The sequence below is a fragment of the Dermacentor albipictus genome, chromosome 1, assembly GCF_038994185.2.
Source record: "Dermacentor albipictus isolate Rhodes 1998 colony chromosome 1, USDA_Dalb.pri_finalv2, whole genome shotgun sequence".
Classification (NCBI taxonomy): Eukaryota; Metazoa; Arthropoda; class Arachnida; order Ixodida; family Ixodidae; genus Dermacentor; species Dermacentor albipictus.
The window spans coordinates 445343405-445359210 of NC_091821.1; the positions used below are offsets into that span (position 1 = coordinate 445343405).

At 43.3% G+C, this 15806-nt stretch overlaps 1 protein-coding gene across 2 annotated transcripts in view; it reads left to right on the top strand.

Annotated features, from left to right (window-relative positions):
- Positions 1–15806, top strand: part of LOC135903080 (uncharacterized) — a 47443-nt gene that overhangs the window by 22468 nt on the left and 9169 nt on the right. For both annotated transcript variants that reach the window (XM_065433449.2, XM_065433450.1), the window contains exons 7-9: positions 6351–6510; positions 11226–11248; positions 12542–12701. In XM_065433449.2, the coding sequence (XP_065289521.1) occupies positions 6351–6510; positions 11226–11248; positions 12542–12701 (343 nt within the window). The remainder of the gene's footprint in view (positions 1–6350; positions 6511–11225; positions 11249–12541; positions 12702–15806) is intronic.

The window sequence follows — 15806 nt, forward strand, 5'->3', positions numbered from 1 at the left end:
CAAATTGAGACTGTGGAGGCGGGAAGGCGGTTGCATTCAGTGGCTGTTCTTGGCAAAAAGGAAGAATGGCACATCAATTTTGTGTTGATGGTCGATGCGAGACGAGAACTTGGTGTGGTGAAAAGATTTTCTTTACGAGAAGGGTTAAATTAGCATATTCTATGAAAAAGACAGAGACGAAAGTATTTGCGACGTAACCAAAGGTCAGGTTCACCTAGTGTTCTTTTCATGGACGTGACGCTAGAATGAAGTGAATAATTTGAGAGAATAAAACGGGCGGCGCCGTTCTGAATGCTTTCTGAATGCTTTCAAGGGAAATGACAAGATTGGCATGAGCAGGGTCCCGTATGGATTGTTGTTGCGGAGAACGCCACCTTTCCTACCTGAAAGGCCATGAAACGCTTTCGCATTAAAAATGCAATACATACACACATTGCTCAATGCGTGGACGTGTACACGTTACTCAGATTTATGCATCAATACGTTCAGCACCCTTCAGGCGTCGATTTAACACCCTTCTTTGAGCAAAGTCACACCTTATGTGTGGTATCCACCCTTGTGATAGGGTGCTTTGGCCGAAAAGGGTGCTAGAAGGGTGTGGGCATGGGTGTAAATGCCGAAAGCACCCCTATTAACACCCATAAGGGTGTAAAAATGTTTAGTGTGTATAATCAGATGAAATAAATTGAATATATCTATGCATTCATATCTCAACGACACATCGTAAACATTTTATGCGAAGCATATTACGAGAGCTCAACCCAGCTCCTCAGGCGCGGCGGTGTTGCCTTCAATACCACGTGACACCATGACGTCACGACAGAGGAGAGAGAAACGTGGCTCCAACTCGCGCCGTCGCTCGCGGTGTCGCGGCGGTATATAAGCAGCTGCGCTTGCCTTTGCTAGACACTCACGAGGTGAGATGCCTCCTGGAGACAGAGCTGCTCGTTGGAATGAGAAGCGAAGGTTGCGGCGTGCTACAGAGACTGATTTTCTAGGTGGCTTTGGCTCAACTCTTGCAAGATGGGCTGGGTGGGAATCGAACCAAGGTCTCCGGAGTGTGAGACGGAGACGCTACCACTGAGCCACGAGTTTTTTTTTTTTCTTTATTCACAAAATGACATACATAAAACACGTTGGACTACTTGGACCAACGTGACAAGCTAAAATTTCTTGAAATTCACTAATTCATCAAGATTACCCAACCAGTCAGGCGGATCTGCCTGTACACGATATATCTCACGTATGAAAATAATGCTTTCAACAAAATTTTCTCGCGCTGGGCGCGCATTCACATCGGCGTGCGTTACCGCCATCCGTGTCTTCCAAAGACTATGGAGGCCCAGGAGCATTATCATGTCATACGGAAAGCCCTGATGGCTGTCTACCGGCAGGAAACGTATACCCTGTGCTGTTATCGGCAGTTCCTTTTTAAGAGTTCTTTGCAAGACATCCCAATAAAAAATTGCATCCCAGCACTCAATGAAAGCGTGCTCAATGGTCTCCGGCTTGTTACATAGCGCACAGTTGGTCGTCCATGGTACAGATGTTCCTTTGTCGGCTATCCATGTTTTGACCGGAAGGGTAGATGTATGCAATTTAAAGAAGAACGACTTTACGCTTGCTCTCACTGGCATCTTTTTAACTCTTTTTAAAACATCTTGTCCTGGGCCTCCATAGTATTTCATTCGGTACAATGGCACTGCCATCATAACGTCAACTAAATCCTTGTAAAGTTTCTTTCTTGTTACTGTGCTCAGGTACTGAAGGGAAAACCGAGCTTTTAATATTCGAAGGGAGTCGACTACCTCTCGCAAGTAGCCTTTAAGCCGGTAGTGTACAGGCTGTGCACTAGACACAATAAATTCAGGCAAAACGCTTTTCAAACGGATCTGGATCATCGTACGCAAGAATGAATCACTTTGATCTCGTAAGAAGACAAAACGAGAAACAATCTGTCGTAAGAACAAATGCGACAATCCAAGACCACCACTGAGCCACGAGTACGATGCTTCAAAGCGGTACAAAAGCGCCTCTAATGAATGCGGTGTTGCCTTAGAAACGAGCTGTTTCTAAGGCTCAGGCGTGCGTCGCTTGCTCAGGCGCACATTTCATTGCCGCGCCGAACGCTGCGTTGCTCGACGCTCACCGCGTCCAATGCGGGGCGCGTAGTCGCTGCGCCGTAGTCCATTGTCTTACGCCCGTTGGCGGATTGACGGGAACGCTGTCGCGTTCCACTCTTGAAGGCGAACCAGAGTAACGCATGAGTTGTTTCTTCGTCTAGCCGAACCAAATATAGCCAAGCAACAGCAGTTCACCAGGCTAAACAGTGGCTCAACAACTAAAATAAAGGCTAGTATGCTTCGCATCCTGGGCTTAACCTTAGCTAAGCCACAGCCATTTTTTTATGTAACGCGCTTATAACAGTACGAGGACCTATTCTTTGTGTTTCCCCAAAAACGCTGACTATCCATAAACGACATGAATAAGGAGAAGATTAAATTGCTGGTTCTTTTTACGGAAAACACCGTAAAAGCTGAGGACTAGGGTGCAGCGAAGAGCAGAGATATGCGTAACAGCTAGGCTACTGTAGTTATGCATGTGACTGTTGCAACAAGATCTTGCGGGTGAGATGCATTTGGTTCCACAATTGAAATTAATATAAATTAAGTTATATCGTCAGTGCTAGCTTGCAGGGAGAGATCATTAAGAGAAGCTGCGGAACGTTCGTGTTTTTCTATGTCAGTAACAGCAATAAGTATATAAAGGAAACAAAACACCAAAGGCTGAGTGAACTTTGTAACGAATAATGAGCTTCGAAATTTATAAAAATTTATAAAAATGCGAAAGGGAACCAATTCACTGTCGATGAATGTGACACAGTACATCTGGATGTGTACATAGTAGATAAAAAAAATATAGCATGCGAATGCACCAGGGTAAAACGTGGGAGCGGCATGCAAAAGGATTAGCGTAATTAAATCGCAGCCGCAAAGACAATGCTGCTTTCAGTTTCTGAGCAAAGGAGGCAATCTCATCACGTGAGGTCGCTTCTGCATTTAGAGTGTCTTAGCTTACCAGTGATTGTATAACATTTGCGGAATACCACTTTACCCGGAAATTGACGACAGTAGCAACCCTAGTAGCAACGTCTAGCAACATGGGCCTTCTCTTCGGAAGGACAATAACAAATAATCAGGAGTGCGTATTTGAACGATTGGAGTGGCGCCTGACACCGACAAAAAACAACTGCCGAGAGCAAGTGGGACTACACTATTCCAGGTGCAACCAAATTAGGAAGGCCCACTAAGATTCTATAGAGACATTACCTCACCAGAACACGATTTGGCCTCCCGGTGCAGTACGTGGTCACTAACTCCCTCATGCATTTTGCGATTACACCAAGGCACTCAGTCACCCGCGGTTAGGGAATACCTGACCAAGGCAGCGGTCAGGCCTGCGACCTGTCTGAGGGTGCTCCGAATCACTGGATCCGTACACGCCGCCACTGGAAACTGCACCTGGCAATGTTTAGCACTCGAACTCTCTCGAGTGAGGCTAGCTTAGCAGGGCTCTATGAGGAAATATCAGGCATTGCCTGGAATATTGTTGGCTTTAGTGAGGTAAGAAGAACTGCTGAGGCTTATACACCGCTGACTAACGACCACGTCCACCGATGACTTCCAGATAAAATACGGAGTACGATTATTAATCCATAATGACATAGCGGGCCATATTCATGAATTCTACAGCAGTAATGAAAGGGTAGCACCTGTAATAAAACTTAATCACATATATAGATTAAAGGTAGTACAAGCATACCCTCTAACCACCAGTCATAGGGCTAAAAAATAGAAAAATTTATGAAGATATTTAATTAGCCGTGAGAAAGGTGCGACTTTATCATACTGTAGTTATGGGGGACTTCAAGGCAAAAGCCGGGGGAAAAACGGTCTGTCGAACAAGAAATTGGCAATTACGGCATCGGCACTATGAACCCTAAAGGAGAGATAGAATTCGCGGAAAGCAGCGGACTTGAAATAATTAACGCCATCTTCATTAACCACAGTATTAGGAAGTGGAGCAGGAAAATCCTTAGTGGAGGAACAAGAAATTAAATAGATTTCCTACTCTCTGCCAATACGAGCACAGTGCAGAATGTCAAAGCTTTAGGTATGCTAAAGAGCAGTGCCCGTAAGTTAGTGAGGTCATGCATTTTTAGCACTATGAAGAGAGAAGGAGCAAAATTATTCAAGAAGAAACGGGGTGACCTAGAGGCAGAAATGGAAAACCAGACAAATTCTGGCTGGTGCTCGCAAACTAATATGCAGCTTTTGAACAGGAAGATGAAGACAACATGCAAGTAATGAATGAAACTACCACTATAGGCAGGCTTCAGAAGCTGCAGTTGAAATGGGAGGTAAGGCGCCAAGTCAACCAGTAGGTAAGCTGTCGCACGCAACAAAGGACCTAATAAAAAAAAAGTAGAAAGCATAAATGTCTCTTACTCGAGAGATCAGGTAGACTTGACTGAACTTTCAAAAGAAGAAAGTAAGGGATATTCAAAATTGTAACATGGCGAAAACAAGAAAGCAGTGTACAATTGCCGCAACATGAAATCAGTGAGAAGAAAACTTGGCTTAGGACAAGGCAATATGTATGCAGTGAAAGATGATCAAGGTAATGTAACCAGATATTTTGACGATATAGTAAAAGCAGAAGGATTCCATGCTAACGTGCAAAGTACATAGAACACCCACGCTACTTTCATTCAATGTAGTGATGAACCGGGTATATATTCTCCTTATATAACTATCGATGAATTTAGAATGACCTTGCAATACATGTCACGGGATAAAGTAGCAACAGAAGATGCAATACCAGCTGATTTATTCAAAGACGTGGGATATATTATGCTTCGAAAGGTTGGGGTCTTTATACCCAATGCCGAACGAATTAAAGTGTGCCAGAGAGCTGGAAGAATGCCAACATTATACTAATACACAAGAAGGGAGACGTTAAAGACATAAATAAATACAGGTGAATTAGTTGCTTTCAGAACAGACTGGTTTAGGAAGGGATAATCTACAGTGGATCACATCCATGTCATCAATCAGTTAACTGAGAAATCTGCAGAGTACAATCAATCTCTCTTTATGGCACTCGTAGGTTATAAAAATACATTTGGATCATGTACGGATACCAGCAGTAATGGAGGCGATGCGCAATCGAGCAGTACAAGTGGCATACGTGAACACATTGGGAAATATACACAAAGTTCCATAGTTACCTTGCTTCGGCACAACAAAAGTGGAAAATTACCTATCAAGAAAAGAGTCAGAAAAGGGTACCCAATCCCTCCTATGCTATTCACTGGATGGTTAGCAGACATTCCAGTTATTAGACTTGGAAGTATTAGGAGAGATAACCAACAGAAAATATCAGCAAACTACCGTTTGCAGATGACATTGTCCTGTGCTTCCACACTGGAGATGAATGGCAACAATTGGTTGAGGACCTTAACCGAGATAGTGCATGAGTCGGGTTGAAGATTAATATGCAGAAGACAAAGGTAACGTTCACTAGCCTTGCAAGCAAACAACAGAAGTTTATCTAGGTCAATTACTCACAGGCAGCGCTGTGAGTACGTGCCCGCAAGCTTCAGATATTCTAGTTTACATTAGGGCAAGAAAGTAAACATGGACAGGCGATGTAATGCGTAGTGTAGATTACTAGTCGTCCATTAACTTTACAGAATGGGCGGTAATAGAAAGAAGCGCAGTCGAGGACGGCGGAAAAGTAGGCGGAGTGATGAAATTAGAAAAGTTGCAAGCGCAAGTTGGAATCATCTACCGCTAGACAGGGGTAATTAGACATTCCTGCGAGAGGTTCCCCGGGCCTACTGCAGTGGACCTAAAAATAGGCTGATGATGGTGGTGTTAACGATTACATCGCTTGCGACGTCTATCGCCGGAGTTGAGTGTTAGTTACTTTACTGAACGCTGCAGTGTCGCTCTGTTTCTTCTAGGTTATATTTTGCGCCAAATGATGGTGCCAGTAAATCAGTTGTTCGCACCTACGTCCCTGATAACGCATAATTTAGGGAATGGCACTCCTTTACGGTCAAGGGGAAACTATTTTATGCTTTGCAAGATACATTGCAAACTGCAGTGTTCAGAAGAAACTGAAGTGCAGACTCATATTTTAATCTGTTGCATGCAATTTTAGAACTTGAATAATTAAGAGTGCATGTTTATCATAAAGCAAAAGTTGAGAAACGTGAAAGAAAGCATACGAATTTTTTTGTGTTCGCAGTGATATTTACGTGTTAAATTATGTACCTCTTCCAGATGACGATACTGATGAATATGGCATGTGGGGAAAGTTTCCGTGGGAACGTCCTGGTAACCCTCCTCCGTTTTCGCCACCAGCCGACACAATGACTTTCTCACAGATTGATCGCTGGCGGAATCAGGACGAGAACGCAGAAAAGCCTTGGCGGTCCTTGAGGTACGTGTATAATGCAGATGCATACAAAGCGTACCTAGCCTAAGCTTCTCAGTTGTACACGCGAGGAAGTGAAAGCGCACGCCAAATCGAATACATAAAAATGAGTAGAGCGTTGAAATCTTTGCAAGTAGGCATGGTATATGCCTACTCACGGGAAGTTACAGATATGGTCTATTTTACACTATGGCGCAGGTGGGCAGAAGAACGAGAAACCTCTGCGAAGACTGAAGGTGCTAGACAAAGTATCATTTAACTGGCGGTGTTCTATAGTAACATAATCAGTTCTAAGCGAAAGAAAGACAACGAAGGATGGCCGAGGAAGAAATGTTTCGATCAGATGAGGAAAATTATAGGCAGACGAGGGAGTAGGCTCATGGCAACAGCGACATAATCAGACGGTATTAGGGGACGCCTTCAGCTTCACCAGGACATGTCAATGATAATATTACTAATTCTACATCTAAATCTCACGCGCCTTCTTGGAATGTCATTTCCTTTGAACGCTCCGGTTAGCAGCAATTCCGGTAAACTGACTTTTCCACCACGCTAGGAATGAAATGCATATAAGTAATAAAAAGCCCCATGGAAATGTGATTGTACGGCTCACAAGGCTGTTTTCGGTCCGGTAGAAAATGAAGTAATTCTGGCACTAAACACAGGAAGTGGCACGTCTGCATTAGAAGAATATTCGCTGTATTATTACCCTTCCGGCAATGTGTTCGCTACACTGAAGCATCTGGTGGATTTGCATCACGCGAAAAGTAAGGATCCCACGCATAGGTTTTCCGCAAGCTTGACATTTTTAGACTATTTATCTCTAAGCTGTGGTTCCGAGGTCTTGAAACGTTAGCAAACGTAATGGAATAGAATGAAACAGTACGCCCAACTGAAGTATTTGTTGGTAATGTTCAAAAGCATCTAATAAAGTGAGGGTAATTTTCGACATATACTAAAGTTAGAACAAAAATTGAATTTCAGGCGATAAATATAAACAGACCACCGAAAGCAAATCATGCACATAAAACATGTTCATGCCTTACAGTCACGCTGCAAATTTGTCGCACACTCTCTTATCAGGCACCATTAGCATGTGGCCAATCGTGTCTGCTAAGAAGCATGATCGCTGGTCTGAGGAATTCTTGAGCAACTGGTGGGTATGGCCACTGCAGTGTAACGTTATTATGCATTCTTCGAAAAAAGTATGCATGCCACATCAGTAACCCGAATATTCCATCGGTAAATGACGAAGCCAACTTGGTGGCTACTACCTGACATCCGTTGTGATCTCACACATTGCATCGTTAGCAGGACTGAAGACTGACGAAGGGGAAACATACCAACGCCCCTATACGTCGTGTCTTCTTTTTTGCCTAATATTAGCGGTTGACAAGTAAACAAATATGCTTAAGAAGATACGTCCCCGTTACGTGCCCTCCCCTATACCGATATTTGTTTTCAAGGAACACTTCTAAACTTTGTAAGAGTGAACACATTTACGACCATATAGAGAGACAAGACCCCTTGTTCCGGTAGTAATTAAGCTGCTATTCTAGAACAAATGTACCTTTCTTAGCTCTTTATTGACGAGTGTCGCCTACTAACAACATAGCACAATTTCTTTTTCTAGCCGAGCATTGCTATCGACTTCGAATTTCTTGGCTAAATGTCTTCAGCCCACGCTGAATGAGAAGTAGCAAGCGCCATTTGTTGGTTTAGAGCAGGAGGCCAGGAGGACGACGAATAATTTTGGCACGCGAGTAACATTCTCTTAAAAGCATGATTGGACGAGCGAGACCAGTACACGACCTCCGGCAGCTGTGGTGTCCCACACGTGTGGTAGAGCAAATGAAATACACACTTATAGGTTGCATATGATAGGATCTATTTGCACAAATTTCAAATGAAGGCATAGGTGGCTTTGGGTAAACGCCATCTTTAGGTTCTGCTTTTTTTCTCACCTGGAGCTTCCCCCCTTCTGTTGAAAAGCCTTACCTTAATAAGGCTTATTCTCCAAGACGTTTGCACAATTAGATAAAAAATGCTTTTCTTCAGAAAATTTTATGCTCCGTCAAATGTGCTCATTTATTCAGGGTAACTGAATTTAATGAAATGTTGATGGCCGTATGCTACGCCAGCGCTTCCTCTGATCTGACATGGTAGCTTTGATCATATAGTTCTTTAACAAAATGAAAGTTAGGAAAAAAGCAATAGGCACCTTCGAAGAGATAAATAGCGCTGAATAATATACATGTTCGCGCAACATGAATATTTGTACAAAACTGTTGTTAACCTAACAAATTGTCTAGGGCGGTTGCAAATGAGGTCCCCCAGAGTGTCTCACTCCAAGCATAACGCCATGATAATCCGGCAGACGAGCCACAGAATCATGAAAAGAGAAGGAAACACAATTACAAGAATACGTGCTATCTTAAAAGGAAAGAACAACGGTACGAGCAGGACTAAAAACAGGGATTACAATTGCGAGAATAAAGGAATCGCTATCGCACTATGCCTTTGACATTAAATTTCTTCAGGAATCGTATTACTGTGGTAGCAGCGTTTCTGCATAGTATCCGATGGCAGTGCTCCTTAGTCAGGCAAGAAGGCTTTTGAAGAGGTATTTTAATATATCGGTCTTAGCTTCAACGCTGAAATCACATACGAAAGGGTATGCCGTTGCAGAAAACTGCGTTAAGTACGTTCTAATGGTGTTCCGTATTTTTATGTCAGAGTGCCTATAAAAAAGCATCACTAATTCATAATCTTGAAGCGGAAATTCGCGAGACAAAATTAGAAAAGTTAAGTGATTGGTCAACTCCAGTAGCCGGCCTTATCTCTAGAAAAAAGGTTGGTTTTGTATCCGTCGCTATATTTATCTTACTTGAAGTACCCGTGCACCGTGGGGGCACGTGTACCATTCTCACAAACATTTAACAGACACGCACCTACTCATTGCAGATGATAAGTATATACCATCAGTTTGCAGCCACTCGTTATATTTTTTTATAATGGCACTGTTTGCTTTGGTGTTAACAATTTCTAGACAACTGCACTTGGAGCCACTGTTGCAATGCTCAGCCGCTCCTGGTGCCATAAATTTCCCAAAACCCATTAGGCATGGCATCACGCAGGGAATCGCATTGATGCGGCTGCAGTTAGCTGCGAAATCATTTTCCAGCGAATAAGAGCCTTCTACCTAAATGGACACCGTTCAAATTCATTTGAACTCTGCTATTGTTGCTTTCGACAAAGAGCTGCTTGCGCAGCTGGCTGGTATTCCCATATGGTTCAGAGCCCCATGATTCTCTAGCGCAATATTCCTGCACATGCAACTTGCATGACGGCAATTAGGAAGGCGTTATTTTTGGTTTGCCTCCCACACTACCCTCACTGATGTCTTTTTTTGTATTAGTATAGGCAGGAACTTGGGTGAATGTCCGATGGAACATTTACTGTCATCGTACTGTTTCCTCTGTAGCTCTGAAACTTGTACCAAAGGTTGCATTATTTTACTAACCCGAAACTCCGTCTTAAAACGAGTACCACCTCACATGCATTTGTAATCTTCAATATGATTCGTGCTTTTTCAGTAATTGAGTATTATTGTTAATATTATTATTTGTTTTGAACACATATGCACATATACACAGGTAACATGAAAGGGAAAGCGAGGACCAGGCTGGCAACTGCCACCGGAAGGGGCACAACGCCTGCCAACTCTTCTGAAGGGAGGTGACAGCAACACAGAAGTGGAAGATAGGAAGGAGGGGAGGAAAAAGGAAAAAGGAAAGGAGAGCAACAGGACAAATCTAAAGGTCAAATAGAACACTTCAACAGGACAAATCTAAAGACTAAAGTAGAACTCTGCAGCCGGAATTAAAGTGACGCCGTGTCGAACAGCCTCCAGAATTATCAACCACATCCATGGCTAGTTCGCTATGCGGCTAATTGTGTTCTCCACAATGAGACGCCAAGTGAAGCAGCACGTCTTCACCGTTTCACGTAATCACTTGCACGTAATCACCGGTTCACAATATACACTACAAGGTGTTTGAACCCGCCACCTCCCATCTTCGAAGGAAGAAGCGTTAGTGTACAGTACTGATCACACGCAGTAGGGCCGGTCACTGAAGGTCACGCTACTACAGAATGTTGAATGTTCATGCTACAAACATGAACCTAAGTTAGTTAGTTCTATAAAGGTTAGTAGGGCGCGAGGGGCCTGATCATGTTTAGATGCACAGCCACTGGGGTATAAACATTCCTCGAGTGTCACACACCGCAGGCGAAGGAGGTGATAGTTTCTCACTAGCGACATTCAGTGCGCCTGTACTCATACATTGAAACAACTGTAACTACTGGTTAAATAAGTAAAGAGAAGGAAGAAAAATAGCATTCGTGCCCCACACCCAAGGTAACTACGTGGGCAGCCGCGGGAGGCATAAATCCTACCGCTGGATAACTCTGTAAAACATAAGCGTATAAACCAGGAAAGTACTGTTTCTCTTGAGAAAACACAATTCTCGTTCTTAATCGTAAATTATTACAATGTTCGAAAACAATGAAAGGTTGCTCTCCTTGTTAAAAAAGAAATTGTTCACCCATAAATAAAGTGCAGACATTTTGATCTTGCTTTTAAATGTGAAGTCTCTAGTATGTCAGAATTTTCTCTAAGGTCTAATCTTATACTTTCTGCTCTCTTTTCCCAATTATAGGCCATTCCTCTCGGAAATTAAAGGTAAAGTACTCTCTTTGCCTGACCGATTTCATAACTGGACAATCACTGCTACTGTCCTCAGAGAGACAGACAGACAAGAAACTTCATTTGGTCCTAAGGGTCTACGTTGTCGTATAGAGAAAAAATCACGAAATAGAATAAGTTTATCACGTGCTTGGTATTCTGGTAATGCATTTCGAAAGTTGGAAAGTCTTTAAGTGTTCCCGAATAATTAAAAATCTAGGATTTCGCAACAAAACATAAGTGCTGTGCCCTATGTCTAAGCATATAAAATTGCACGTATGAATCCTTGTTTTTCAGTTCTCATGCATGTTTTGTGAAATAACATAATTGTGAGGAAACAAGTGTAGACACTGTTTTCGTGATAGCAAGAGAGTCATTATAAAAGCATGTGGTAACGAATAAAGAAAAGAATAGGGGCAGTGGTGCATGAGGTCCCACTACTTCCTTGCCACTTCAATTTGTCCCAAGATATTTTTGAACAGAAGCCACCCTGCAAACTGCAAACATTGCAGAATAGCAGTGCTACTCTGTCTCAGCTATAACTGAACGAAAAGCCCCAAATTTCAAATATGGTGCCAACAATAGATATGAAAACACGCATTCAAAGTTAAATCATATAAACATAAAAATAGGCTTTGGGTGATATGCATTGTAACTTAATTTCACGCGGTATTGTGTAATTGTTGCCTTCGTATTTACGGTGCACTAGAGTCCTACGTACGGAGATAATTTGAGTTTAAGTCAGCGTGCCATACGGTTGTAGCGCAGCGGGAACTTGGCATCTGTGGGGATGTTTTCGTCACGGTTGCATAGCATCTTGTAGAATTCCGTACGGAGGTGATTATAATTATTCTGGTTACAGGGGGTGTTTTGTCATACGACCAACATAATGTTAATTTTCATTTTGGTGGTAGCATTCCTACAGATTTTATGCGAAATTAGGCTGTCAAGGCGCCGTTATAGGTGGTTACTATAGCAGCTGTCGGCCTGAACATACTTCGTAAAAATATAAATCAAGTACCACATTCCGACAATCTTGCAACACAACGCTTCCCCACTAATTGTAGCGTATTACTGAAAGTGCACTTCCGCAAACGAACATGTTCAAGAATTAAGAGCTAATAGCAAGGAAAAGCAGAATCACCAATAAGTAAACAAACTTGCTTTGTTGAAAGTTAGCGTATGCGTATCTAAAGTGATTTGCATTAGCTTGGTTTTCGGCTATTACATTCTTGTATATTCATATACTCTTTGAAATTCTGCTTTTCCTGTGTGTTTTTTGCCTCTCAGACGAGGATGCCGAAGAGTACCGCCTGTGGGGAAAATTGCCTTGGGAGCGCCCTCTAAATCCGCCACCTTTCGTTCCACCGCCAGACACGGCGACGTTCTCACAGATCGGGCGCTGGTGGAATCAAGAGGAGATGGGCAAACGCCCTACGAAGCTTTCAAGGTAGGTGCAAGAAATAGATCCGGCGAGTTCATGTTCATATTGTGCGCGATCGAATGACTGGATTGGGCTGCCGAGTTCTCGATGCCTTTTCATTGAAAACTCTGCACAAAAACCCAGTGTGCTTTTGTAAACGATAGTGAACTTCTTCAGCTGTAAGATGAGAAATGGTGGCACTCGAGGACACAGCCTCAAAGTTTCGCCGTTCTCTTTACTTTTGGCTGAATCAAACCGAGATTGATATTAACATTTTAAAACAATGTCACTCACATCGTTAATATAAACCACTACGCTCTATAGAACATTCACCAGAATGTATCACACTGTGTTCTTTGGTGAAACTTGCAGGAATGAGTAACTGCTAAAGCAGATGATCAACCGGTTCGAATTCCTACTTTTGTTTTCTGTTTTCCTAAGGAAAATGCCAAACCGACATTGTATCATTGCACAATGTTGAAATGTACTGAATCTGCCGGGTTGTACAATATTGCTACTAAGCTAAAGCTTCTGCGGTTTAATTGAACTTATACACCATATTGCGCATAAACAACCACGGGAGGAGGAGGAGAAAATAATGTAGAGAAAGGCAGGGAGGTTAACCAGAGGTAGTTCCGGTTGGCTACCCTGCGCAGGGGGAAGGGTTAAGAGGGATAAAAAGAGAAACAGAGTAGAAGGGGGAGATAGAAAGAAAGGGAGACAAGCACGAACAAAGCGCGTACACTACACGGCAATGACGACAAGTAAATGCATTAATTTGAACCAATGATTTGAACAACACCGAGTACTAGCTACTATGGTTCAGCCGCCGCTTGTTGAGTAAGCAGGGCAGTTTAGTTTTCAAAGTTATTAGGTCCTGATAGAATGTATTCGTTCAATGCCAGAGTGTGTTTAGATCATAATCAACCATCTAGGGTGTGTTGAGTTAACATTCCAAGGCGAGTGAGGCTCGGTAGTCGGTCGAATAAAAAATTGATACATCGATACATTGTATATATCTAGAATATTTAGGTGTTTTAGGGCAAGAACCATAAATGGCTCGTTGCAATGGCTCATGACTATAAACGGCGGCGTCCATTCGAGTGTTTCAAAAATATCATCATCGGCAATGCCGTATACTCCGTTAATGCAGAGGCTACAAGCCCTCAGCAAAGTGAAGAGAACAGTGCATACATTGATTGAAATCACCCCTACAACACACCCAACAGCTCACGTTTCAAAAAAGAACAAGCTCTGAAACAAGCATTCAAACTATCAATAAAGCATTGCACACCTCCCTCGTAAGGACACTACGGCTGCGGCTACTTGCAAGCGAGAAACGAGGTTCGACAAATGCGAGGAGGCGGGAGCAAGGCGTTCGAGCCTGAGTCCCGCTTTCCCCGGCTGAGAGAGAGAGAGAGAATAAAATTTATTCAAGAACCGCGGCCCGTGTCGCCCATTTAGTTCTTGTTGTCTGCGAAGCCGAGTGTCGTGATGATGCAACGTAAAGTTGAAGAGAAACGTAGTTGCCACGAGTCTGACAGCGCCACACGAATGCGCGAAGCCGCAGTTAAGCGTCGAAAATGAGCCGAGGAAGCTGAACTGCGCAAGCAGCAACGCGACGAGGCGCGACAAATTGGAGAGCAGGACGAAGCTCGCACACAATGGCTCGCCACACGTTTACTTCACACTGCGGATCGTTATAGCTTGCAAGAAACCTGACCCCTCCGATCGCGTAACCTAATGTATCACCAATTGTGCAGAAGGCTTTCCTCTTTACGTGTTACAGGAGTGTAACATGCTGCCCAAATTTTTTTCTTCTGCTTGGTATCTTCCTACGAGCATGATGTGATGTCGTGGCACATTACTGAAGAATACTCCCCTGTGTATTGCATTCAGATATACCGTATTATAATTATTCACCATACCAATGAAATTTGGAAATATTAAATTTTCTGTAACTGAAGTCGGTTTTACACTCTCTGAGAGACTGAATCTTTTAGACAGTGTATACGTTTTTATCCGAGCACGCTAAATTATCATCATGTTGCACATGCTTTCAATGACGAAGAAGGTTAGGCTAGTGGCTTCTGAGCGAATTCATTCTTTTTTAAAATAAAGATGCCTTTATAGTGCCGCACAGTTGACGAAAACTAAAGAAAACGTTGCAATTCACACTTGTGTTCCTGATTTGGCAGCGTATGAGTATGCACTGAAATCGTTCTTCGCAATTCAACGCACCCCGCTTTTGAATTCTGCACGCTATCGCCACTACAGAGTCTGTAAACAGAGCAGCTATCAACCTATATTAGTAGATCTTATAGAAGATCGCGTTGTGTGATGCAGGTGGCGATCGCATGCCTGCTTACCGCTTTAGTTTCTGCAGATGTCCCTTGTATTACTTCGTGTGATGAAACCTTGTGCCGGCGTTGAGAATGTACTCCAATGGAGCATATTCTAAATTGTGCAAGTGCGCTTCCCCGCGGACACAAGTTGGCGGACGCCACCGTAAATGTGGTCCTAAAGCACCAGCGTACGAACTGGCAGTGCGATTATTGCAATCGCGTCGCCTTTTATAAATCCTTGCATTTTGCAAACTTACCTTCAAATCAACGGTGCCATGAACGGGAAATCGGCCGGTTTTTGTAGGGCAACGAATGAATGAATAGAATTTATTGCTAGGAAAGACAGAGAGGTCAACCTGAGCTAGTGCGCTCTAGTCTGCTACTCTGTACTGGGGAAGAGGGAAGGGGAGTGAAAGTATTGGGATGGATGATGATGATAGGAGAAGTGGTGAGTGCTTATGTACATGAGACAGTTGCCTCGCTAGAGCCGCTCGTCGAGCTTGGTGTCCTGCAGGAACTTCAACAATACTTTAGTGGCACGCATTGAAATTGCGGTGTCAGGCCATGGGCCGAGAATAGCTTCCTCCGACAGTAGTTGTCTGCCAACGCTGGCTAGGAAACTGTCTAACGTCCTTCGCTCCAGCATATATGCTGGGCAGTCGCACAGTACGTGTTGCAGTGTTTCGGGCATCTGGCAGTGTACACAATCAGGACTCTTCGATTGGGAGATGAGGTGTGCGTAGCGACGGGTGAAAGCAACGCCGAGCCGAATCCTGTGTAGCAATGA